The sequence below is a fragment of the Colius striatus genome, chromosome 3, assembly GCF_028858725.1.
Source record: "Colius striatus isolate bColStr4 chromosome 3, bColStr4.1.hap1, whole genome shotgun sequence".
NCBI lineage: Eukaryota > Metazoa > Chordata > Aves > Coliiformes > Coliidae > Colius > Colius striatus.
The window spans coordinates 37,913,723-37,938,950 of record NC_084761.1 but is presented as its reverse complement, the minus strand read 5'-3'; the positions used below and the strand labels follow the sequence as shown (position 1 = coordinate 37,938,950).

Below are 25,228 nucleotides of genomic sequence, written 5' to 3'. Positions count from 1 at the left end.
ACTCAGGTTCACACAACTAAGCTGTTGATTGATGAACATCCCAACCTAATCAGTGGTACTATAGCCTAGACATTAACCCTTTTTTCTGAAGTATCTGAGAAATATCTGTACCCAGATCAACTTCAGAGACCTTTGTCAAGAAAGAAGCTGCAAGGGCCAGGGCTGGTTTGCAGAAGCACAGGCCGCATATGTGGCGCCTGCGTGGGCTGAGCAGCAGTCAGATCCTGCATAGCCAAAGGTTCCAAGGACACAAGCAGCTAATGCAAGAGCTCACTGGGGATGCCAAAAGAATTCCTATTGTTGTGCTGTCCTTTGTGCCCTGACCTCTCTTCCGGGCAGGCAGGGACAGGCTGGGCCTTGTTGGTGGCCCTGCAGGCCCCAGGCAGGTCCCTGGCAGCAGCCCTGGGCCAGGCGCTCCAGCAACAGGGCCGCTCAGCCGTAGGTGGAGCAGCGGCGCAGGGCAATGTGCACCACCCACCCAGGAAGTCTGTGCAGAGCCGTGGCAGGGGCCATATGCCCCTGCCTGGGATTCCCAGGCTCAGGCCCTGTGGCCGCTCTGGGTTGGACCACTTGTGCTTTCTGCTTCCTGCACCCACGGTGGTTGAGTGCACCCTCAGTCAGTTTGCAGGTGACACCAAACTGGGTGGGGATATTGATCTATGTAAGGGCAGGAAGGCTCTTCAGAGGGAACTGGCCAGACTGGAGTGATGAGCTGAGGCCAGTGGTATAAAGTTCAACAAGGCCAAGTGCTACAGAGAAGAGTGGCTAGAAAGCTGCCCGGTGGAAAAGGATCTGAGGATGTAGTTCAACAGTTGGCTTAACGTGAGCCAGCAGTGTGCCCAGATGGGCAAGAAGGGCAGTGACATCCCAGCATAAATGAGTAGTTGTGTGGCCAGCAGGACTAGGAAAAAGATCGTCCCACTATACCTAAGGTATATCAGTATCATGACATGTTTTTCACTTGTTGCACAATGTCTCCAATGACCTGGGAAAAACCATTTTAACACATGTAAATCTAATAAGAAAAATTAGGCTTGGGAAAAAAAAAAGGAAAGTGCCTCTTAACCTTTTTTCTGTGTGAATAGAGAGAGGAGACAAAGTTGAAAGAGACAAAGAAAATAAAAACAATTTTGTGGTACATAAGAGAGGTAAACTGTAACATGAGGAATTATGGTTTCTTTTTTGCACAACTTCTGTGGGCATGCAATGAACAGAACCAAGCACTGAGTTTTGAGATGAATGTTTGGATGCCTGAAAGCTGTCCTGATTTCAGCTGGGATAGGGTTAACTTTCACAAGAAGATGGGAGGGGGCACAACCTGACCCCAACTGGGGATATTCATGCCATATGAGGTCATCCTCAGTATATGTAACAGGGAAGGAGGAGGATGGGGGAAGGGAGTGAGAACAGAGCTCTGGAGTGGGTTGGGCATTCAGGGTAGTGAGCAATTGCATTGTTTGTCACTCACTTCATATATTCTTTGGTGGTATTATTGATATTATTTCTTCTCTCTTTGTGTTGCCCTATTAAACTGTCTTTATCTCAGCCTGTGAGTTTTTACCTTTTTCTCCCAGTTCTCCTCCCCATCCCACTGCAGGGGAAGGAATGAGCAAGTGACATGTAGTGTTTAGTGGACAGCTGGGCCTAAACCCATACATATAGAAAACCACAAAGATGAAGTGAGGGTTAAGTCAGACTTTGGAAGGATAAGTTTTGAGCACCTACATTTTCTTTTAAGGGATCAGCAGAAGATATGAAAGGCCTTATGTCTATAGATAATTATGTGAAAGTATTCATCTGAAATCCATAGGGAAATCCTATTTGGTGTTCATAGGTGATCGATATGATGTCAGGAGAAGAAATCTTAAAATATTGTATTAAAGTACTCTTCCTGAGTGTTGGGAACACAAGAAGAGAAAGTATCATTGATAGCTTCTGTCAGAGTCAGGAAAATGGGATTTGTGGTTCTCTGGTCTGATCGAGGAAAACCGTTCTTATGTAGCTCATCTAGTTTGCCTGATATATGTGGCTAGGAGGTATTTGGTGTGAGTGAGGAAGTGATGGTTGTATACTAATTTATCTTGAAAAAGGACAAATAATTACCATGCACAACTAAGTCTTCTCAATATGCATGCCTGTTAGAAGAAAAGCATGAGGCACTGTTGCAGTTAACTCCTGCCCTAGGTAGTGGAGGAAGAAATGTCTTTTGGATTGAAATTACATTTGCCAAAAACATCCTTTAATGTTTATGTTCAGCATTCAGTACAGCTAATAGATGATGTGTACCAAAATGCATAATTTTCCTTATGAGTTACAGTGCAGCTTCCTAAATCACTTTATTTCCTATATGTATATAGAGTTTTAAAAACATACTAGTTAACCCTAAATCCGAAATATGGACGCAATTGAGGATTGATTTTCCTTAGACTTCCCTGTGAAATTACTCTAGGATATCAGTAAAATTTATGAAGGGTCCAAATGGCCTGATTGTCTTTAGAGGCTCTAACCAGCAAATGTGTTGCCACAGTTTATCAAGTGTCTGTGCAAGAGCCAAGTGATCGGAACTTAACTACTAGCTGTAGGAGTCAGGTTAATAGAAATGAGTCCTGCTCACCTTTGCTCTGAATTAAGAAGGGGTTAAGCTAAGTTGTATTATCTTGCATTTTCTTTCAGCTAAGAGCATCCACCCAGACAGTTACCACGACTCAGCTGACAGTGATTTAATTACAATCCAAAACCTGTTTCTGCCTGCTGCTTAAGGGAATCCTAGTTCATGAGTCAAAAACTCTGGCAAACTCCAGCCAGCATTTTTCATTCCATGCTAAAACATTAAGGGTGTTTCTGTTAGGAGGTGTCTCTAAGTGCACCTGACTGAATCGATGCTCTTTAATCAGGTAGAGATGCTGCCAAGCCCCCACAACCTTGCTGCTGTACTGTAAGTATGCCAGGGGCTCGTGCAAAAAAAACTAAGCAATATGTGAATGGAAGTTGGATAAGATCTCATAGTCTAGAGGTGGGGGAGTCCTATTTGCTCAAATTCTGAAAAAGACTTGTATAAGCAGGTTTAAGGAAATGTATTCTTCCAGGTCACTTGCCTTGAGGATATTAGTTGCTTTGCAGAAAGAGATTATGTACTTGTATTATAAAGAACAGCAGTTTAACAGAGAATATGAGTCTACACACCAGTAAAGGGATAATTATTCTGTTATTCTGAGTTTTTGAACTCCAGTTAAATAGATTGTTAGGTTTGTGTAATGTCATGAACTCCAAAGTTTGCTTCCTAAGCAAAGTACATGGTGGTTGTTTACATGTACCTGATGATGGTACATCTGGAGAAAATAACACTTTATATGAGTTGGTTATTTGAATAGACAAGGAGATCACACTAGTTCTGCTGTATAATTTAATTTTTGTTTGTTTGTTTGTTTAAAAAAACCCTACAGAAAGGGCTTCATTTAGGAGCTTAAACCTTCACGCAGACTCTGTCAAAGGTTTCAAGGTTGGACGAGCAATCAGCACTGGTAGCCTGGCCAGCAGCACTTTGAACAGACTTGCTGTTCGACCTCTGTCTGTTCAAGCAGAGATTCTGAAGAGATTGTCCTGCTCTGAGCTCTCACTTTTCCAGCAACTTCCTAGCTCTTCCAAGGACAAGAATGAGAAGACTCCATGGGAGGAAAGACCCAAGGTTATGAGCAAGTCATTTCATGATCTGAGTCAGAGCCATATCTCAGTTTATCCCACGAGGAAAAATATGATTACTGCTTTGGACTCTTCCCCCCAAAAAATAGAAGACATAATGAGCAGAGTCTTTCAGCAAATGCCAAAATTTGATACTGGATCAGCAGCAGGAGCGTTAAGCAAGTAAGAGTCGCTCTGACCACCCTGTAACATCTTTTATGTACAGTCAAATGTACATTTTGCATCAGTTTTGATTTATTATTCATACAATTATTTTATTACATTGATCCTTCCCTCTCCCAACTTCCTCTTCCCTCTGTTTCCTTTCTCTCCTTCTCCCCTTTAAGTTCAAAATCTCATGCAGGTGTAAGTAGAAGCCCTGAAAGAAAGAAAAATGAATCAGACTCATCATCCATTGAAGATACCAGTCAAGCCTATGTTGTAGGTCAGCATACATAAAATATTACTGTATTTACTAACTAACCTCTAAAATTGCTTTGGGTGTAATGCTTTGATATATTTATTAACTGATGGTAGTAATTTGATTTGAGAATGGGAGCAGAGTATCACGTGTTAAAGTAATCCAGGCCAATTGCCTACTGCTCCTGAATAATTGTGGCAATGAATCCAAAAAAAATTCTTCCTTTGGCCAACCCTAGTCTGTACAAAGATGTGCAAAGTATTAGCACTTTAGAATGACGTTCTGTTATATGGATCTTTTAATAATTTGCTGGTCTTCTCAGTCCATTTGTCAAGCTTGAACTTTCTTAGTGTTTTCTGTTGAAAGTGTGCAGGTAGTGATTTTTGGAAGTAGACCCAGTTTGGCCTAAGCTGTATTGAGTAGTACCTTTAAGCAGTAACTGCACAGTTCTTTGTCTCATCTCATTTGGATATAATAAATTAGCTACAATCTTTTGCAGTGACTTGAGTATTTCACAGAAACACTTTTGTAATGAGCCATGCCAGAAATTGATTTGCCCATGAATAGTCTTACTAGGCAGCAAAACTACGGAGTTCAAACTAGCTGCTCTGAGTCTTTTTTTTTTAAGAGAGTTAAACTTGCACAACGAGTTATCAGATATTAATTTTTAATGTCTGTGTTATCTGTTTCAGGTTATAGGGAGTTCCCTGTTACTATAATTGAAACTGTGACTGAAATCTTTTATTGCTTTACTTTTGGTTAATATTAAAATATTGATTAGTTACAGAACATAGCAAAAGTGTAAAAAAATTGAGTTTGTGGGGTTCAGTATGAACAAACTCACAAAAAAATCTGAACCAAAAAAAACCCAAACCACCAAACAGCATGACATACACTGCCCCCACTGCACTTGAAACTAGGGCTGACTTGGGAGCTACGCTTTTTCAGTACTGGAGCATAAGCTACTGAAGAGTGAGATGCAAGTAGTGACTGTTTGCAGCATTTATCCTATGCTTTTAGCTTTACAATTAGTGTTATCATGTGCTTACCCATAATCTTCTAGGCAGCAATTCTGATAATTCATGTTCAGAAAGTCCTGCTGAATCATATTGCTGCTGCTGGGGGGGACACATTCTTTGCATGGTGAAGCTCAGCAACCGAAACTTTAGGTTTCAGACGTTTGCAAAAGGTCCAGACTGCTTTCCCAAAGAGCTTGAATTATCTTACCTCATTTATTTTTATAACTTAGTACATATATTATTATGGCCTCTTAAAATATGACCATATTTGCTCAACACTGATAATTCTAAAGAAAATAGAATTTAAATGGAAATATATGATTCAAATTACTTGTTACTGCAACAACTTATTTGTCACTGTACAAAATCTTACAAGTCTCCTCTGTGTTGTTTTATTAGTTTAGGCATATTCATCCAATATTATTAGAAAATATAGTTTCTGACTTAGTTTCATCCAGATACGTTAATTTTATCTGAACTTAACGGTGGTTGTAAAGGCTAACCCACTGTGCTTTCTTTAATTCTTTGCCTTTGCATCTGAATGATGACCAAAGTAAATTAATATTTATTTGCTAATCCAGAACTACTTTCATGTTTGTTCTTTTTTAGAAGAAATAATCTGATATTGTGAATGAACTCATGTGTACTGTGTAGTCTGAAATACTTCTTGGTAGCATTTAAAATTAAATTAATTTAAAATTTAAATATGTTAAAAATAATTTGCAACTGTGTCTAATATTTCCATTCATGTCACAGGCGTTAGCATGAATGTTTCAGGAAATCAGCCATCACCGACACTGTTAAAAGAGAGTGGTAAGTTAATAAATAGTATATGTATAGAAGTAATTCAGCCAGTTTATCAAGTGCTTCACTTTTCCTCCTAATATTTCTTTTGAATTGCTTCTTGACATCTGTGTGTAATTGTTTTCAAATGTGAATTATGTCTGTTTAGTTTGAGGGTTGAAGAGTGCTGTTATCTAACATACCATGGTCTTCAAAGCTCATTCCCCTTAATTCTGAAGTTACTGGTTCTGTGGAGCTTGAGAAGACTGGATTTACTATTTGATTCTTTTACTTTTTAGGTTTGTCTTGGTTTTGTGGGAGGAAAAACTCCTTCTCCAGGTGGTGCAGTTGGTCGCATACTCTCGCTCCACTGTTTTCTGCTTGTACCGTTATGCAGAGCTCAGTAGGTTTTAGCCATCCATAGAATCATAGAGTCATTATGGTTGGAAGATCATTGAGTCTAACCAGCCGTCTCACACTACCAAGCCCATCACTAAACTGAACCATATCCCTCAGTACTTCATTGCTGTGTCTTGTGAATATCTCCAGGGATGATGACTCCACCACCTCCCTAGGCATTTTATTCCAATGCTTAATAACCCTCTCGGTGAAAAAGTTCTTCCTAAAGTCCAAGCTAAACCTCCCTTGGTGCAACTCAGCTACATTCTCAGCTCCCTCAGCTGCTCTTCATAAGACCTATTCTGTAGACTCTTCACCAGCATCGTTGCCCATATCTGGATACGCTCCAGCACCTCCTTGTCCTTCTTGTTGTGAGGGGCCCTGAACTAGACACAGTACTCGAGTTGTGGCCTCACCAGCGCATTGTGGACATGAGTGTTCCACTCTAGGACAAAAATATGCCAGGAACTCAAAAACCCAGATGAGTTGTATCTTCTCTAGGTAACAAATTCCTGCATTCAGGCTTTTACAGTATGTTGGAGTTTCCTCAAGTTTCAGGAGACTGGTTTGGTTGGTTTTTTTTTTTTTCCAAATCATACTCCTTCTGTCTCTTAAGTGCCTGGATCTACAGAAGTCACATAAATTTGCTGTGAAGGTGTTTAAATTATGGAAGAGGCAGAATCAGCAGCCTGTGGAGTCGCAAATGACGTCATAAGTTTAAACTATAAACGTTTTAGAAGATGTTTCTAATTTGGGGCTTTTCAATGATAGGCCACTGTTGAGGGAGCTCAGAGTAACCTTTTAGCCACTTCATATAATAAGCTTCAGTTTCACTTTCACCAACATGCTTGTGTCCTGCATACCTCAACAGGGCACATCAAACACAGATCTGAATACTTCGCTAAACTGAGATCAATAAATTTGAAGATTCTAAGGCTTGATTGTGTTGTTATTCCAAGAGGCTATGCTAGGTGCTTTTCTTAGGAGGAATAGGCAGTGAGTTACAACAGTGGTATATTTGGATTTGATTTTATTTGGACATGACTTGGGTGGTGAAAGCTGGACCAGAATAGTTTCTCAGATTTTCAGAGAAGTAATCATTTTTAATGGAATAGAATTTGAAGGCAAACTTAAAGGGAAGCATTCAGGTAGCATCTAATTACAAAATGTTGACTTTTCAGTTGGCTGTCTGCAAACAACACAGGACAGAGTTGCCTCACCAGAAAGAGAGATCACTTTGGTGAATTTGAAAAAGGATGAAAAATTTGGCTTAGGTAAGTGGCTTTAAAATTGTTGTTGTCATATGTATTCCTAGAAGCCAAAACCAAAATAAGGTTTTCGTGTCTGTACATATTTAAGTATTTCTTGTAGGACCGAAGAAAGCACTGCAGACAGTAGCTGGGTTTAAAAGGCATTTTAGATGCCGAAGTCTGGTCTTAACTTCATAGCTCCTGCTACTCATTTGTTGAGTGGTGTTAAGCAAGTGTGTTTCTCAATTTTTCTATGTTGTAAGTGCAGGATATTATTTCTATTGTGATCTAGCCATCCCAAAAGTTGCCGTTTAGAGTTTATCCCTGTGTTCAGGTACAAGAGTTTTTGTCCATGTGGACAACTGTAACAGCTTAAAGACTTCAAACAAGATAAAAGACATTATGAAGCCATTATGAGGTAACTGTGGAGTTTATGGAACACTAATTGGAAGTTTAAGGAGCCTGGAAAATGTATTCCATTCCTCCTTCCACCGATTACCTTTTTTCATAAAGCCACGTAATTTTTCCCTGTATGAGTAATGAATAATTTGGTGCCAGTATTATGCTTTAGTGACCCTCTAAAGTGTCCTGAAGGACATTGTTCTGTCTGTCGTTCAGAATAAGACTGTTGTGTAGATTTGCGGAGGGAAAAAAATCTCGCAAACAAATAATATGTAGTGTTTATCCTGCCCAGTAACTTAGGAGTTGATCAAAAAGAAAATAAACTAATATGAAATGCAAGATTTATTTTATTTCTTTCCCATGCAATCCGTGGTACTTTGCTGTTTTAGCTATAATAGAGAAGACCTGATATCTTCCATTTCTTCCCATCTTGAACATCTTTCCCAGATTTACCTGGTAGAATAAGCAGAAATAGATTAGAAGCCTCAAAAGAAAACAGGAAGTTCAAAAGATCAGTTCTTAAGACCGGATTCAAACATTTAGGTGAAGCACCTAAATTTTCTGAGAAAACCAGAAATTTTAAACAGAAAATAAATTTCATATTGTCAGTGAATGTGCATTTAATGTCATCTGTTCATTATGTTTCTCTTGCCACAGTTTTCGTCTGTAGCCTTTGCTGGGCTTTTCTGGGAAACCAGCTTGACAAAGTCTGAGCTGCTTGCTCAATACAAAATGTAATCAAGCTTAATCAAAAAAGCTTTTCCATTTACTTTCATGTAGACTTCTTTGAGATATATAGCTTTATTTTACATTTATAAGTATGACTAAGTTTTTATTGGTTCTGAAATACAGATTGGTGTTATGTTATGCTGCGAGCGCTGACATTTTTGCCTGCTTTGTGCCTGTTTTGTAATAGGCTTTCAAATAGTCGGTGGAGAGAAGACAGGGAAACTTGATCTGGGAATTTTTATTCACTCAATTATTCCTGGAGGGCCAGCTGATTTGGAAGGATCTCTAAAACCAGGTGAATGGTGTAAATAAGAAGAGGTGAAAGAAAAGGCCAAACATGCCTATAGTACTGTTTCCGTCTATGGCTGCAGGTGTTGCAAATGCTGAACTTCAGTTACCTTCTGGATAATTTCTGAAAACCAGTGATACCTCTTTGTTAAACCATATACAAAACCAAACAAATAATCTGAATTACCATAATAATTATAAAACTTTGAAATATTAGAAAATTCAAGTTACATATAAAGATAAGGGCTTTATTTGCTGTTGTATCTCTTGTTGTTTTATTGCTTTGTCCTTTATATTTCTTAAAACTCAAAGTCCATACTTTGATTTTGGAAAAAGGGACTGTAACTATATGGCTGCTATAGCAGGGGGAATTTCTTTAATATCTGCTTCTTTTTTTTTCACTTTAGTCTGTGAACAGAGCTGGTTAATTGCTTATTTAACTTCTTGATTTTTGTTTTTGCAACTGTTTTTCTTACAGCAGAGATGGAAGTAGAAATCATAATATGGGAAGACTTGGAAGATTTTAAAAGGGGAAAAATTCATAACCACTTCTTGTAGTTTGTTGTGGGATTTTTAATGATTAGGATTCCCTATTCCAGCATCACTTGAATTTTAGTTGTTTCTAATCCATGTATTGTGTAGAAATATTCAGACCTGCACTCCATGTTGTCACTGGTGGATAGAAATGTAGATGTTAGATTGTATTTGACAATATCTTTTTGTGCAGGACACCGACTAATATCCATAAATAGCACAAGTTTAGAAGGTGTCAGCCACCATGCAGCATTAGAAATTTTGGAGAATGCATCTGAAGATGTGACACTTGTTATCTCTCAGCCCAAGGACAAGCTATCCAAAGGTATGGAGAGAAATATTCCTTATTATTAAAGAATTGTTCTTTGAGTTTGAGCACTCTTGTCTTTTCTGACACCTTCATAAAGTACTTTCAGTGTTTCTTTTAAAATTATTAATCTGATCAACTGACATAGGAGTGAAACATCACTCCAACTGCAGTCACTTTGATAAGCAACCCTAGCTAGTATATGTTTGAAATTGTGTTCTGTGACTCAACAAATAAGTGTGTTATAGTCGTATTTGGTGAGGACATGCTGGTTGCATCGTCAAACAGAAATTGTCCTGCATAATATGAATGAGTAAAACCATACATGGTTGTAAGCTGAGAAATTTGTGTCATATGGTAGATAAGATGTAACCAGCTACTGATGACTGTCTTGTCTCCTGGTTTCAGCATCATCTAATGCTGCACATGTCAGTAATGGGAGCAGGGGCTCTTTAAGGAGGTCATCGTCAGTGCAGGACAATGAGGCAGAATCCTCTTCAGAAGAACACAACCAATTTGGTGGTCACCAGAGGCCTGTTTCAGGGAGTTTGTCTCGTTTCTCGGGAGGCAAGCGGGATGGAAGTGTGAGCTCCCAGGATTCCAGAACCGAGAGTGCCAGCCTGTCTCAGAGCCAGACAGCTGGCTTCTTTAACAAACATGCAAGTGGTCGAGCCCAGCAGGATCCTCAGTGTGCCAGTGATTCCCAGTCTGGGCTTTCTAAAATGAATGATAAGAGAAGATCCTCATCCGATAGTACTCGAGGGAAAAATAAAAGGCCTGGGTTACTGGAGTCTGTGGAATATTCTGACCGAGGGGATTCTGACATGGATGAAGCAACTTATTCCAGCAGTCAGGAGCAACAGCCAGCTAAAAAGGCATAGTGTATTTTATATTAATATTTTGCATCACTATAATAGTGGTAGTGAAATATTTGACTGTAGATGTGAATAAGGTGAAAGGAAATGGGGGAAGGGAAGCCTAGCCTGCAGTTTATCCTTCTAATGGGAAATGCCAATAGCTAATTGCTAGTAGTTTGGTGATTTTGTTCAAAATAAATGCAGAAGATCACCCCTGCAACATGAAACAACTTTCCAGCTTTCCAATGTCATGAAATGGGCATGTCTTACTAGAGGCACATTGTGCTTTCAGATGAGTGTATAGTGTACTTGTTAAATCTGTAGAATACTTTCACTGAATTTGGTGATTTTGTCCCATATGATCATGGTCTAGTGACCACCCTTAGAGGTAAGTTTATTCACCTGGCAGATAATTTAGTTTTTTCCTAGACTGGTAGTGATGCATCTGGATTGGGTAGCAGCAGAACTCATCTTTTGGGATTGATCTAATCCATGGAAAACTGTTCTTGTGTAGTAAAATTCAGCAGTGAGCCATGTTCCAAACAGAGACAGCTTGCTGCTTCACCTTTCTGAAAGTACACAATGGCAAGTACTGCAAATTAATTCCTATCTAGCAGCAATTCCTCTTTTCAGCTGCTGGAGGTTATTCAGTCAAGTTTGGGCATCTCTTGCAAATTAATCCAATGGACTCTAGGCTGCTGTAATACAGCAGTACTGTGGTTTCTGTGTTCTGTGACAAACTCCTTTTGACGATAAGGACTTGACTGCTGAAGGCCAAGCATATTTCTGTGCTTTTGGCTGCATCTGACTCAAAAACAGACCCTTTATGGTCTTAACTGTAAACTTCTGTTCTAATGGCAAATCATTCTCTCTTCTTGTTTTGTTTGTTTGTTTGTTTGTTTTTTAATAAAGGGAATGAATACAGCAAACAAAATGAATTCTAAAAAGGTTACTGCAACATTCCTTAAACCTGGAGATATCTTTGAGGTTGAACTAGCCAAAAAAGATAACGGCTTGGGAATAAGTGTCACGGTACTGTTTGACAAGGTTTTTAGATATTTTCTCTTTTTCTCTACTCCCAGCAACCCATTAAATTGTTAAATTACAAGGAAGCCAAATACTTTCTGTCACTGTTAAGTATATGGTTTTACTGATGTGTGATTGATCTTCCTAAAGCTGAAAAGTAATATTATTTTATATCTCTCTTGTTGTCATCCGCCCTTTAAGTAACTCTTGATTGTTGTTTCATGATTGAGCCCCAAAGTCCTAATAGAATCTTATCACAGATGCTGCTTCATGAATACAAAAAGCAAGATGGTTTTCGTCCTTTGCTACTTAATAATGTGGCAGATTTACAAAGGAGATAAATCAGACATTCCTTGACTGGCATTGCAGGCAACAGAAGTGGTTGTGTTACTTAAGAGTATCTATACATGCCCTCACACATGTACCATGTTCAGTGTTCTCTCTCTGGATAAAAGGCAGAAAACAAAAAGCTACTTAAATCCCAGTAAGACCTGTCTGACACTGCTTTCTTGCAACATGAGACAAAAACATATTTTTAATGGACTAATTTCTCTTTGGACTGTAACATTTTGAAGGCAGTTCATGTATAGGGCCTGCTGTACTGCAGAGTGGGACTTCAGACACGAGAATGATTTATAACTGAGGTGCACACAATTTTAACTCCTCTTGTTTTGTATTCAGAAATGCATTTTACATTTTTATATTCGTTATCTCTGCTTCATTAATTGCCAGATTACACAGTAATTTGAAGGAGGGAAAGTTAGTTAAAATACAACAACTAGTTAAAATACAACAAAATACAACAGCAGTTATTAGCTGTAATTCAGAGCTGGTGGCTTTCACTGGCTGTTTATACCTGAAACTAAGTTGACCTTTTCCCGAATGTGGCCATAGGAATAGGCATGTAGATGGAGTGCCGGTTCACAAGACTAGCACTGTTCTCATGTATATATATGGTGAGTGTTCTAGGAGGAACAGAATGAAATTCTGTTATTTCAGCATCGCAGTCTATTCCAAGTCATATTGCTCTGTCAAGCTTATCACTTGAGACAGCTGGAGGACCAAAGGTTCATCAGAAGTTGGCTATTGAATAGGATCAAACATGCTGTATGTGTGGATTGGCTTTGTAGAAAACAAATATAAACCAATACAAAGATTTTCCTTAAAGGATGACCAAGTGATATCTTCATTGTCCTTTCCTTTTTCAGCCTCCATTCTGTTGCCTGCATTGGCATCACATTCAGTGGTGTGAAAGTGTACAATTGGCTCTATGTTTTAAAGTTTTCACATGTAATACTGTGTGCTTTGGGAGTAAATGTTAATATACTGTTGATCTCCCACTTTCCTCCCAAGTTTCTGGAGAAGCACTGATAGTGCAGCAGCGAGCCAGAATCATGCAATGAATTGGGTTGGAAAGGACCTTCAAAGGTCCAGCCCTGCCTGCAAAAAGCCCCTCCAAAAACAACGCCAGTTGAGTTTGAGCAGAATTTTTCAGCTTAGACCTTCAAACTTGCACGAGCTGAGAAAGCAGCACTCCTTAGTTTCCTGTTATATCAGAGAGGGTGTATTGGAGTAGAGCACTGCATGGATGTGCATCTTCTGCTTTGACATGCTCTTACACATCTCTGAGCTTTGATATGCATGCAAGCATGTGAAATCCAACATAATGCAGACATGTTTCTGCTGAAGGACATTAATTTGTCTTGGTCACATTTGTGTTGTCATGCGTCATGTTTTTGCCATCTTCCATCCCCACTTCATTTAGAATAAAGTTGCATGACTGCAAAAACATGCCTTATGTAACATTGATTTTGATAGTTTGGCTGGTTTTTTTACATGCCAGTAGTCCAAGCGCTTCCTGAGTACAATTTTTCTTGTGTGACACTATGTTTAATTGCTAAGTACTCTAGCTGCAAAAAGACTTAACAAATCCTATTTTTCTTTCCATTTAGGGCGGTGTAAATACTAGCATAAGGCATGGTGGTATTTATGTGAAAGCGATTATTCCCAAGGGAGCAGCTGAAGCAGATGGCAGAATAGAAAAAGGTAGTATTTCAGTTTTTTCAGTTGGGACTCTTAATGTGAAAAAAGGGCAAATAACTGTGACAGACTTGACAGTACACTGTGACATAGAAACTGTGAACTGTTTGCCTCCTTTCATTGTACCATTTTCACTAGGAATAAGAGCTGCTTTTCCTAGCTACTGCATCTGCAGTTGTCACTTTAAATACTGCCTTCATTGCTAATGGCTCAGGGGAAGATGTAAAAAAAAATGTAGAACTAACAGAAAAGTGCTGAGACAGTGGAGGAGAAAAGCAGGAGATAGCCACAGGATTTTTTTTTTTTTTTTTTTTTTTTTTTTTTCTGTGATAATGAAGAAAACCTCTATTCCAACCATGGAGAGAAAGCACTTTGAATTATTTGTGGTCTTCTTGTTTGGCATGCTTGGCATCTCAATACAGAAAATCACTGTAATTGTTACTGCTTTGTAAGCCAGGCCATGTTATTTATTGAAATGAGAATTCCCACTATAGTATAAGATTAATTTTTAATAAAAAGTCTGATATTTGTGGCAGGCTATCATTCTGATGGCTAATGCTAGCTTTGACATAGGACTATCCCATAGAATCAGAATCATTTAGCTTAAGACCATTGAGTCCAGCTGTATGGTTGAGTTGAAAAGTTCCCCTTTTGACTCAGAGCATGGGGGCAAGAGAGAAGTTATTTTAATAACTATCCTTATTAGCTGAGACATGAAGGTTTCCCTGTGTCATATACATTTTATAGATGATGTTATACCTACTTTTTCTTAAACTATTAATCAATCCTTTGTAGGTGACCGTGTGCTATCGGTCAATGGGATTAGTTTGGAAGGTGCTACCCATAAGCAAGCTGTTGAAACACTGAGAAACACTGGGCAGGTAAGCAGCTGCTTATTCTGCTCCTACCTGTAGTAGACCTCTTCATGAGTGAAGAGAGGTAAAGGAACCTGAAAACTGGAATTCTCCCCAGTGTCCTGGTTGCTTTAGGTGTGCTTTCTTAGATGCCTGGGCTTCCTGGGACTGAAGTCTTACTGCCCACCCTAGTGAAATTCTTTCTCTGTATGGATGAGGAGTCTACATGGAATTAGTTTCTCCTTGTCTCTGGGCTTAACAGGAAGGAATGTGCACAGATTGTCAAGCAGCTGTAGCAGCATGCTTCAGACTGGTCCCAAATCTGAGGCAAAGGCCTCCATACCTGCAGCTCTGTTTGCATGCTATATTGGTGGCCTTGCTTGAGTATTGGCCTTTTTGGATAGAACTTAATTCTGTTAATGGTATCTCCTTCTTGAATAGTGTTGCTTCACATATGGAAGTACCTGCACAGGTAATTATACTTGTGCCAGGGAAATAGCCAAGGAATGTACACATTCAGAGCAGCTAAGAACTACTGTTTGTGCTCACTTTATAAAATGCTTCGAGCTCTGTTCCCTGTACACATGTGAAAATGACACTGTCTTTGACACTTCCTAACCCTCTCACAGCCTTACTGGAAGAAAACCCTTTCTTTTTCTGTGTTGGCAAGTGTCTTGCAAGTTTCTTTTAAGAAAAGGGAGTTGTCTATAAAGTTTACTGCTGCAAAACTTTTGACTGTGACAAGTTTGAAAGAAACATGTGCTCCACACTCTGCTATCTCCATGACCATTGCTAGTTAACTAGAGAATGTTTCATCTCTTTCTTTAGGTGGTGCATCTGCTGTTGGAAAAAGGTCAGCTTTCAGTGGCCAAGGTTCATGTTCCAGTAACACCACAGTGCACACCTCCAAATCAGGTTGCGCCATGTGAGCCCCTGGAGAAACCAGCGACTAAAACTTACAGCTTTGTCACTGGAGGTCAGGTCACATAGGACAATTGACAGAACTTTCAAAGCATCCTTCAGTTTTTATAATACTCAATTCTTATGTAGAATAGAAAGGCAGACAGCAGAAAGAGATGGTAGTAATCTATACCAAGCCCTTACACTCTTCTCTTTTTTTCCTGTTGCATTTGTTTTTGAGATTTTCTTTCACATCTTGGTCATTTCATTTAGTAACTATTAAGTGTTTGCTCTCTCACTGTTCTTTGTTGTTTCCCAGCTTCACCAGTCTTGCAGGCCAGGGCTGTAGCAAGGTTGGAGTCAAAGGGGTGCTGCTATCTCTAATGCTGCTAAGGGGTGCCAAGGGAAGGTTAAGATACTTATATATAAATTAGAGCTTCTGTAGGTCCTGTTGTTCCTCTGCATGTGGGAGAAGACATCAAGAGCCGAATGAAATGAAAAGAGGTATTTGTGTAGCTGACTAGGTTGGCATAGTTCAGCTTCTCTTGGTGGAGACCTGTGAAAGTGGAAGGAAGCCTACCCAAATGGGGAAACCACTGCAGTTACTTTTTGGTCTTCCTTCGTGGGATTTATCCTGTCTGCCAGGAACTCCAGTTGCTGCTCTAACTAATGTCTGTTCAGTGGCCAGAAAAGTTATGTCACTGTATGCTTTAACAGGCTGCTTAATGGATTTTCTGGAGAACAGTATTTTGGAGACACTCTGGATTTCTGTATGGTGGGGATGTTGTCATCGGAAGCCAGCAGTCTTAAGAAGCTGTGATCAGCTTTTTGTCCTCTTTAACTTGAACGAATCTTTTAGATAACTCTTGTGTTCAGTGAAGTGAAAGAACTCTGGGAGGGCGAGTATACGCATTGTCATGCCTGCTGTAAGAGCACCAGACACTCTTTTTTTCATGGCCAAGATGCTATGGGAAATAATTAGTTAATGTGTCTTTTGCAGAGAACACATTTGAGGTAAAGCTGTTGAAGAATAGCTCAGGCCTTGGGTTCAGTTTCTGCCGTGAAGATAACCTTACGCCAGAGCAACTGGGCTCCACTATTGTGAGAGTGAAAAAGCTCTTCCCTGGGCAGCCTGCCGCAGAAAGTGGACAGATAGAAATTGGGGATGTCATTCTGAAGGTGAATGGGGCATCACTAAAGGGTTTATCCCAGCAGGTTTGTATCTAGTAGTGAAACTCATGCTGTGGTAGTCCTGCAAATTTGGGGGGTCCGTGTCTAATAATGAATCCTGCTGTGGCCATAGGAAGTCATCTCTGCTCTGAGGGGGACATCTCCAGAAGTCTCTCTTATCCTTTGTCGGCCACCACCTGGTATACTACCAGACATCGATCCTTCTTTGTTGGTAAGGTGTATATGATTTTTTTTAATTGCTATTTGAAGACTCATTTATTCAGTCTGATGGGTTGAATGCAAGATACAGATGGAAAGATAGGGAGGGTGCTCACCAAACATGGTTCATATAGGAAATCCCTCAGAAGTATACTGAGTACTTGGTGGAAATTTGAAAAGAATGCAGGACTTTAATAATTTTACTTCATTTTCCTACATTTTGTGGCTTAAGATATGTGAAACTGGCTTAGTACACTTCCTGTGGCAAGGGACTCTTTGCAGCCCAATACCTGGAATTAGTTCTCAAATAGAAATTGTACATTTCTGTAATGTATGGGAAGAATATTGTGTGAAACACCAAATTCTCTGTCTTTGATGCATGGAAAACCAGGGAAAAGATTGCCATATTTACTTACTAGAAATTAGAGGTGTCCCAAATAATGTTTCTATATGCTCCAATAAGTAGATCAAAAGAACAGAAAGTCATTTTAGGATACTTGGAAGAAGTAGAAATTAAATGTGTTTCAGCAAAGGAGGATGTGGAGAGGAATTTGCCTGAAAAGCAAAGTGTAAAATTAATGGAGACAAGTCTTTAAGTTACTTTAATACCAAACAATAAAAACCATTCAAGTCTAATGACAGAAACTCAAATGTACAAATTCAAGTTTAAGGGAAGTTAAAATTTATGTAAGAGACAAGTAACTGAACAAACTAATAATACAAATATCTAATTAATCCTGTAATGAACTTGATTGCAGTATGGAATAACTTTAATAAAAACAGGGCATATATTAAAAGAAAAAACAAACTTTGTTATAAACAATCTTTGTTTATAACATTATCATATTAGTGTGTTCATGAACACAAGAATTTCACCATAAAGACATAAATGAAGCATTTCAACTTTGTGTGTCTACTAGCTGATATTGTTGGGAATATGTGATTGGTGTCAAAACTGCTTGTGATTCTTATAGGAGTTAATAACTTGTCGAAATATTATGTATTTGACATAAATTACAGTTTTTGTAGTCCATTATGCAAGCTTTATACTTGAAAGCTTCCCTATTTCCCTCCTGTGTGAGAGAAGTTTGACTACAGTTTCACTGTAAGCATCAGCGGTGTGTTCTGTTTGGAGGGGATTTTGTGGTAATTGCCTAGATGACTACTGCGCACAGCTTAAAGGTATCTGTCTGTAGACTTTGAGGCTAGAGCCAAGAGTATATTTGTTTTTGTTAGGTTAATTTGTAGTTCTTTAGCAGTACATGTTTCTAAGTTTTACACACTTCGTATCGGTCAAGTTGTGTTGAACTTGGTGAAACTGTGCTATGATATGTTTACACAGTTGAGCTAACATATCACAGAATCTTAAGGGTTGGAAGGGACCTTGAAAGATCATCTAGTCCAACCCCCATATAAATGGAAGAAGCCACTAATTGCTTTTGGTAACTTTATGTAGTCTTGGCATCATCTTTTTGTCATCAGCACTGGAGTTTGGTAAATTGAATGTCCTTGTTTTCTGCAGACTCCCATTCATTCACCCCAACAAGTATTTCCAGACATCAGCAGAGAAGTACCTGGTCCATCAAATGGAGAACAAGGTGACAGCTCAGATGAAAATGAAACTACTGATCTGAGAAAGAAAAGGCTAAAATCTCCCTCTAGAATAGACAACTATAGTGACAGCAGCAGGAGCGGTGATGAGGAGGTGATAGACTCAACAGCACAGATGGGCCTTGGCTGGAATTCCACACTATACCAAACTTCAGATGAAGCTATGACAGAGGCACAGAGTCAGTATGAAGCACATGGAGGTCAGGAGGAGGCTGTTTGCACCATCTTATACCCTGATCCTAGCAAGTCAGAGTTTGTGGACAAGTATGTTCTTTATAATGATCTTCATAATACTATAGAAGATGTTTGCAAAAGTAGTTTATTGAATGTATTCCTAGAAATACTTTTTTGTTTTGCTTTGTAGATCTGCATAAAATCAATATTGGTCCATATATTCATTTGTACATGCTAACCATGTTGTACAAGCTGATTGTTGGTTTTTTTGCTTGCTTTTTCTGTAGTAACTTGCCATTGGATTTGCCATTGATTCCAGCCTGTAGAACTGTTCCTGATGTTACAACATCTGTTTTAATAAGTGACTGTTATGCTACTCCTGCTGCTGAGCTGACGCCACACCTGGGAGGAATGGATTCATTACTCAGCCAATTGGAAAAGAATGCTGAAGAATATGAGCCAGTAATTTACTATTTCTATCTTTCAGTAGCGTAAATATATCTGCTGCTGTGGCCACCTAGAAGTTGTTTTAGCCACGGTATTGGGAATGACTGGGCACAAGTTAGGCGTATTAGTTTTCAAATGGGATAGTTGCAAGTTATGCTTGCTAATGTGAACATGAGCCTTATAAATGGCACACATACATGTGCTGTTTGCAAACATCAAACTACAGCTGCTCTTGGAAATGTCTGCAGGCATTTTCTGTCTGGGCCCTTGAGGAGCTGATATATTTCTCCCTGTGCATGTGGAGACGTCCATGTGTACATAGGTAGATGTGTCTATTTTGTGCGTCATTTCAGCATGGAAATCTTATCATTAAATATTTGCCTACTTCTAGACCATCAGACAAAGTTTAAATGGCACATACTTTGCTTCTGCCATGCTAGTTTTCTGTGTGTTGATTCAAAAATCAGAGGATAAAACCAGACATTCAGGAGGGACATCAAGAGACCCTGTTCTTTGCTGCATTTATATCTATGAATGCCAAAGGTCTTTTGCTGTGTGGCAAAATGCAGCGTATTTTTGAGACTTTTCTGAAATAATTTCTTGATACTTTAGAGATGTGTATCAGAAGAGACACTGCTTCCATATCCTCAAATAATGTATTTATAGATTGAAAAAATAAAATAAAACTGAGCATTGATATGTCTCAATTGTGAGGATCTTTCAGGTTACACAGCTATTCTAGTCCATACTCTATTTTACAAAGAGACAAACTGTCCTCTTCTTAGTCTCTTCTTCAGATTTCTCAGACCTTCTGGTGCTCTGTGAGTTTCTACGCAAATGAGGCAGATCTGTGTATCTTTCAAACCAAAATTTATACAACTCAAAATGGATATGTTTTGCCTATGTATTCAGTCCTGAGATAAGCTATGGTATTGTATCTCATTCTAGGAAAATATGTTCACCTCCTTTCTTCAGTTGAATAATTCCTGATATGTTGTCTTATTTGAGAAAATACAGAGCCTTTTTATAAATGGCAGGTAGTTGAGGGTACAATAAGGTGTCAGTTTCGGTGTGTGCCTTCACAGTTTTGTTTAGATCATGAGCCTTTGTCCCAGGGTTAGCTCAATGCGAAACAGCAGTTTGTCTGAATTCATTGGAGGTGCTTACTTGAAGCAGCTATGCTGAGCCTGTTGAGAAGTGTCTTGATACTGTCCAGGCTTGTGTTCCACTTAAACCAGTAGGTAAATCAGTAGTCTATTTTAAATTCAGTAAAGCAATCAAATTATTTCTGTTTGTCCGTGGTGTAAAGTGCTATTTTCTTCCCCTAGGAAGCAGAGCTCCAAGTCACTATGACGAAGTCAGAAAAGGGTAGTCTGGGTTTTACAGTGACCAAAGGTAATGATAACGTTGGCTGCTACATTCATGATATTGTTCAGGATCCTGCCAAAAGTGATGGGAGACTACGACCTGGAGATCGACTGATAAAAGTGAGAAAATTCATGTGTTCAGATACAAGGATTACATGAAAAGGATGACTTTGAGTCAAAAAACAAAGGCAAACTCTGTTGTGGGCTGAAGTAAAAGTGGTTAAGCAACAAAGGCAGGCACCTTCTGACAGCACTTAGACAAAAGAAAAACAAGTATGAAAACATGTTAGAAGATTGCTGAAGGGAGTTATGGTATATCCCACACCTAGACATGTGTGCAACCACTATTCATGATGGTAAAAAGTCATTCAAAGAGAATAGCATTCATTGATTAAACAAGATGGTTGTTCAAATTTGTGGAGGAGTTGTTGGTCAAATACATCTATGGCTAGCACATTATTAAGAAATCAGTTTTAAGAGGTTTGCTGTTGAAGAGTTTACAAGGTACATATCATATAGTACAGATGTTCATCACGTCTTGATAGAAAAGTTCAGGTTGGGCAGGACCATTAAAGGTCCTCTAGTCCAACCCCCCTGCAATAAGCAAGGTTATCTTCAACTATATCAGGTTGCTCAGAGCCCTGTTGAACCTGACCTTGAATTTTTCCAGGGATGGAACATCAACTGCCTTTCTGAGCAACCTGTCCCAGTGTTTCACCACCCTCACTGTAAAAAATGCCTTCCTTTTATCTAGTCTGAATCTACCATCTTTCAGGTTAAAAATGTTACTCCTTGTCCTATGGCTACAGGTCCTAGTAAGTTGCCTGTCCCCATCTTTCTTATAAGCCCCCTTTAAGTATTGAAAAGGCTCACCAGAGCCTACTTGTCTCCAGGCTGAACAGCCCCAGCCATCTCAGCCTTTCCTATTAGGAGAGGTGTTCGATCCCTCTGATCATTTTTATGACTCTCCTATGGACTCACTCCACCAGGTCTATGTCTTTTGTGTGCTGAGGACTCCAGAGCTGGATCCAGTACTGCTGCACGTGGAGTCTCACCAGAGCTGAGGAGAGGGGATAGATTCACCTCTTTCGACCTGCTGGTCATCCTTCTTTTGATGCAGCCCAGAATAAGTTTGGCTTGTGTCCAGTTTTTCATCCACCAACACCTTCAAGTACTTTTTCACAAGGCTGCCCTCAATCTCTTCATCCCTCAGCCTGTATTGATACTAGGGTTTGCCCCAGTCCAGGTACAGGACTTTGCACTTGACCATGGTGAAACACGTAAGAGTCACATGGACTCACCTCTTGAGCTTGTCCAGGTCCCTCTGAATGGCATTCCATCCCTTATGATATTAGTTTCTGATTGACTGAAAATTGACATTTAGGCTTACAGGGACTGTGAGCAAGTGACAAAGTGCATGACACAAAGCATGTCTGTGAGTCATTGCTGGATCACAACATTGAAGCACAGCTTCTATTAAACCTTAATACAGTTAGACAAATACACATCAAATTGGATTAGGTTGTGAGTCACACTTTCAGATGTCAGCCTATACAGTTATAGCACTCCCATTTTTTTGAACAGGAACAGTAAAATAATATATCTCTTCAGATTGTTTAATATTTTGACATGTGGACTTTAAACTAGTTTCTCCACCTGTGAAAGTTCAGTTACATTTCTATGTTCCGTCTGCATGGGTAAGTACAATGAACCACAGCTGGTTTTGATAAAGCATCTGTTGTTTTGTCCTTCAGTGTCGAATGTCAACAAGAAGAGTAATAAATGTTTCTGCAGCAATGCTAACTGGTTTACTTGGAAACTAACAAGATCTCTGTTGCTTTCATTTCCATAGGTTAACAACATTGATGTCACTAACATGAGTCACACCGATGCAGTAAACTTCCTCCGCGCTGCCCCAAAGACTGTGAGATTAGTGTTAGGGCGTGTTTTGGAGTTACCCAAGATGCCAGTGTTGCCTCATTTACTACCTGATATTACACTAACATGCCACAAGGAAGAGCTAGGTAACAGAGAAATACATTGCTTTTTGCTTTAAAATGTTTTTTTCTCTTCAGTTGCAAAGAAAAAACTTGATTTTTTTTTCTTCCCCCTTTTTCCTACAAAGGTTTGTTGTTATCAGGAGGTCATGACAGCCTTTACCAAGTTGTGTATATTAGTGACATTCTCCCGAAATCAGTTGCTGCCAGAGAGGAAAGTCTCCATGCACTAGATATTGTCCATTACATTAATGGAGTAAGCACACAGGGAATGACTCTGAAAGAAGCCAAAAGAATGCTGGAAACATGCCTTCCAAAAGTGGTGCTGAAAGCAACCAGGTACATTTTGGAAGCAAATGCTTCCCTGTAGTTGTTTTATTTTTTTCTTGCGTGACTCTATGAGTGTGTAGTTAAAACATGTTCCTGGTATGACAGCTAGTTTGCCAGAGTGGTACTAGGTGGCATGTTACTGAGGACTGATGCCACAAAAAGGCACCCTGTATGTATGTCTGCAATTTTTGTCCTTCAGTGGAGCAGAAGGATACTGAGTACTTGCTGTTCTTTGTATTTCTTTGGAAGACAGACTGCAGCTAGGCAGTGCAAGTGTTCAAAATACCATTTTCAAAATGACAGGTTATTTAAATGCAATTACTCCTTTTTCTTAAAATGACTACTGAGGATTCTAAAGTCATAAAAAGGAGATGAAATGTTGTTTTGTGCTTAAGTAGTTTCACTGTCACATGGATGTCCCAGAACACTGGTGAGCATCAAAACCCTGTAGCACAAGATCCTAGTGCGCCACTGTATTTTCACTGATGCCTGCAGCTGCTTTTATGGCAATGCAGCAGACTAAAAAAACTTTACAGATTACTCTGTTTAAATATTTACCTGGGACTAAAATATTTACTCCTCCCTCCCTCTCTGTTTTATCCCAGAAGGGATCCCAAGTCCTGAGACTGCAAGGTCAAATCTTTTTGTCAGAATGTTGAAGGAAAGTCTAGCTCTAACAAACTCTTCAGTGCTCATTGAAGCAGGAACTAACCTAACTAGCAGTGCTTAATCTCTCTCATCGAATGTTTTCAGTATTCCAAAACTATTGTAATAGAAAGCATGGTTAGTGGTTTTATTGATATTTACATCAGTATCTGATGTTTATCATGATTTATTCTTTAATAAAAACTCCTTTAAACGTTTCTTTTCATAGAGATGGTCATGCAGTGCTTCCAAAATCCAAAAGCCCAGATAGCTCAAATCCGTGGCCATTGAAAGCTAATGGTAAGATTTTCATGCTTATTGCAAGGAAATGCACATGTTTTTAAAAATAAAGAAACTGATAAGGACCTTAAGATATCATCCTAGTCTGGTGACTACTATAACTCATTTACTGAGATCAGCTCCAGCAAGTGTTGCTTGATGGATTTTTCTTTTAAAAGCTTCATAAAAGGTCTTTCTGATTCTCTTGTAGTTTAGAAATTCTCTTTAATATCAAGCCTAAATCTTTCAGGTAGTTAGAAAAAAATTAGTCAATTTATTATCATCATAATTGTTATTAATAACAATACTGTTGCTGTTGTTTTCTCTGAGAAGACATAAAAATACGATTTGTTACATTTGAAAGGGCTTTGGATATCTCATTGGTCTTCTCTTTTTCAAGACTAAAGGAGCCCAAATTGATTTTTTTGCTCCTCTGCAATTTGTTTATCTTACTGTTTTTCCCCTTCAGGTGTGGTGCTTCTGGTCACACATATGGCATTGGTTGAGGCTCACCAGAGCCAGCCAGACAGAAAGAATTATTTCCAGTGTTGTGTACACAGCATTAATATGTCCTGAGTGACATTAACTTCCTTTTGTTAAATAGTTCCTTGTTTCCTCAGTTAGACTCAGGATCCTTTAGCACCTACATTTACTACTGTGCAGAACAACTGCTTATGTGGTTACTTACCATCTACAGCATTTGCTTTTTCTTTGAAATGTTGTCGCTTTTCAGTTGTCTTCATTCATTATAGTCTTGTTCTTCATGTTTCCTTCAATATATTGCCTTGTGAAATTATTGCAGCTCTTACAGTTTAGTGTTGCTCACATATTTTCCAAGTGTGCCACACATTTGGTTTTTCAAAAAACTTTGGTTTTCATTAAAAACAAGCCCTGTAACCAAATCTTGGAATCCCACTTCCAAGTGGTATCCTTCCTGTAGTTCACTTGTCATGCATAGGTTCATGGCAAGATACAAGATTACTCTTAGCCTTCAATTATTTCATCTACAAGTTTCTTCATTTCTAAAAGTGTAACATATATGCAAATCCACTGGTAGCTAAGAAAACAGTGTCTACCAGTTCCATTTGGTCTCATTTATTACACCAGTAAGGAGATGTCTAGGCTAGGCAGTGGTCTCTGATATTACTCTTTTCTTTATCAAGAAGGGAAAGGACCCAGATGTCAGGTGATGTTTAGTGACAGATGATTTCAGGGTTATATTTTGTACACTTCAAGGGAAAGGAGAGGATGCCCTGTTTCCTAAAGGTGTGTGTTTCCACTCTGTGTTGTCAAACTTTTTATCAACATTTCTCTTTGCTTAAAGCAGAGTTGGTTACTTGTATTAGCATTCATGCTTTCTAATCCCATTGAACACAACGTTCAGAAAGCCATCATAAAGTATAGTTAATCAGATATAGGTTTGGCAATAGCCAGGTGATCAGGCAGGCAGAAGTCTTACTCATTTCATCACATAATATTAAATATCTTGTTTCTTGTATAAA

General features: G+C 39.0%; 1 protein-coding gene across 6 annotated transcripts in view; it reads left to right on the top strand.

Moving 5' to 3' along the window:
- Positions 1-25,228, top strand: part of PTPN13 (protein tyrosine phosphatase non-receptor type 13) — a 133,423-nt gene that overhangs the window by 96,544 nt on the left and 11,651 nt on the right. For 5 of the 6 annotated variants that reach the window (XM_061992965.1, XM_061992969.1, XM_061992967.1 and 2 more), the window contains 19 exons: positions 3,444-3,861; positions 4,026-4,123; positions 5,875-5,931; positions 7,482-7,574; positions 8,869-8,976; positions 9,697-9,828; positions 10,219-10,685; positions 11,580-11,714; positions 13,646-13,739; positions 14,529-14,614; positions 15,416-15,563; positions 16,488-16,702; positions 16,791-16,889; positions 18,399-18,751; positions 18,949-19,123; positions 20,437-20,595; positions 22,328-22,499; positions 22,601-22,811; positions 23,677-23,747. In XM_061992965.1, the coding sequence (XP_061848949.1) occupies positions 3,444-3,861; positions 4,026-4,123; positions 5,875-5,931; positions 7,482-7,574; positions 8,869-8,976; positions 9,697-9,828; positions 10,219-10,685; positions 11,580-11,714; positions 13,646-13,739; positions 14,529-14,614; positions 15,416-15,563; positions 16,488-16,702; positions 16,791-16,889; positions 18,399-18,751; positions 18,949-19,123; positions 20,437-20,595; positions 22,328-22,499; positions 22,601-22,811; positions 23,677-23,747 (3,291 nt within the window). The remainder of the gene's footprint in view (positions 1-3,443; positions 3,862-4,025; positions 4,124-5,874; positions 5,932-7,481; positions 7,575-8,868; positions 8,977-9,696; positions 9,829-10,218; positions 10,686-11,579; positions 11,715-13,645; positions 13,740-14,528; positions 14,615-15,415; positions 15,564-16,487; positions 16,703-16,790; positions 16,890-18,398; positions 18,752-18,948; positions 19,124-20,436; positions 20,596-22,327; positions 22,500-22,600; positions 22,812-23,676; positions 23,748-25,228) is intronic. The other variant, XM_061992966.1, reaches the window with a different exon arrangement.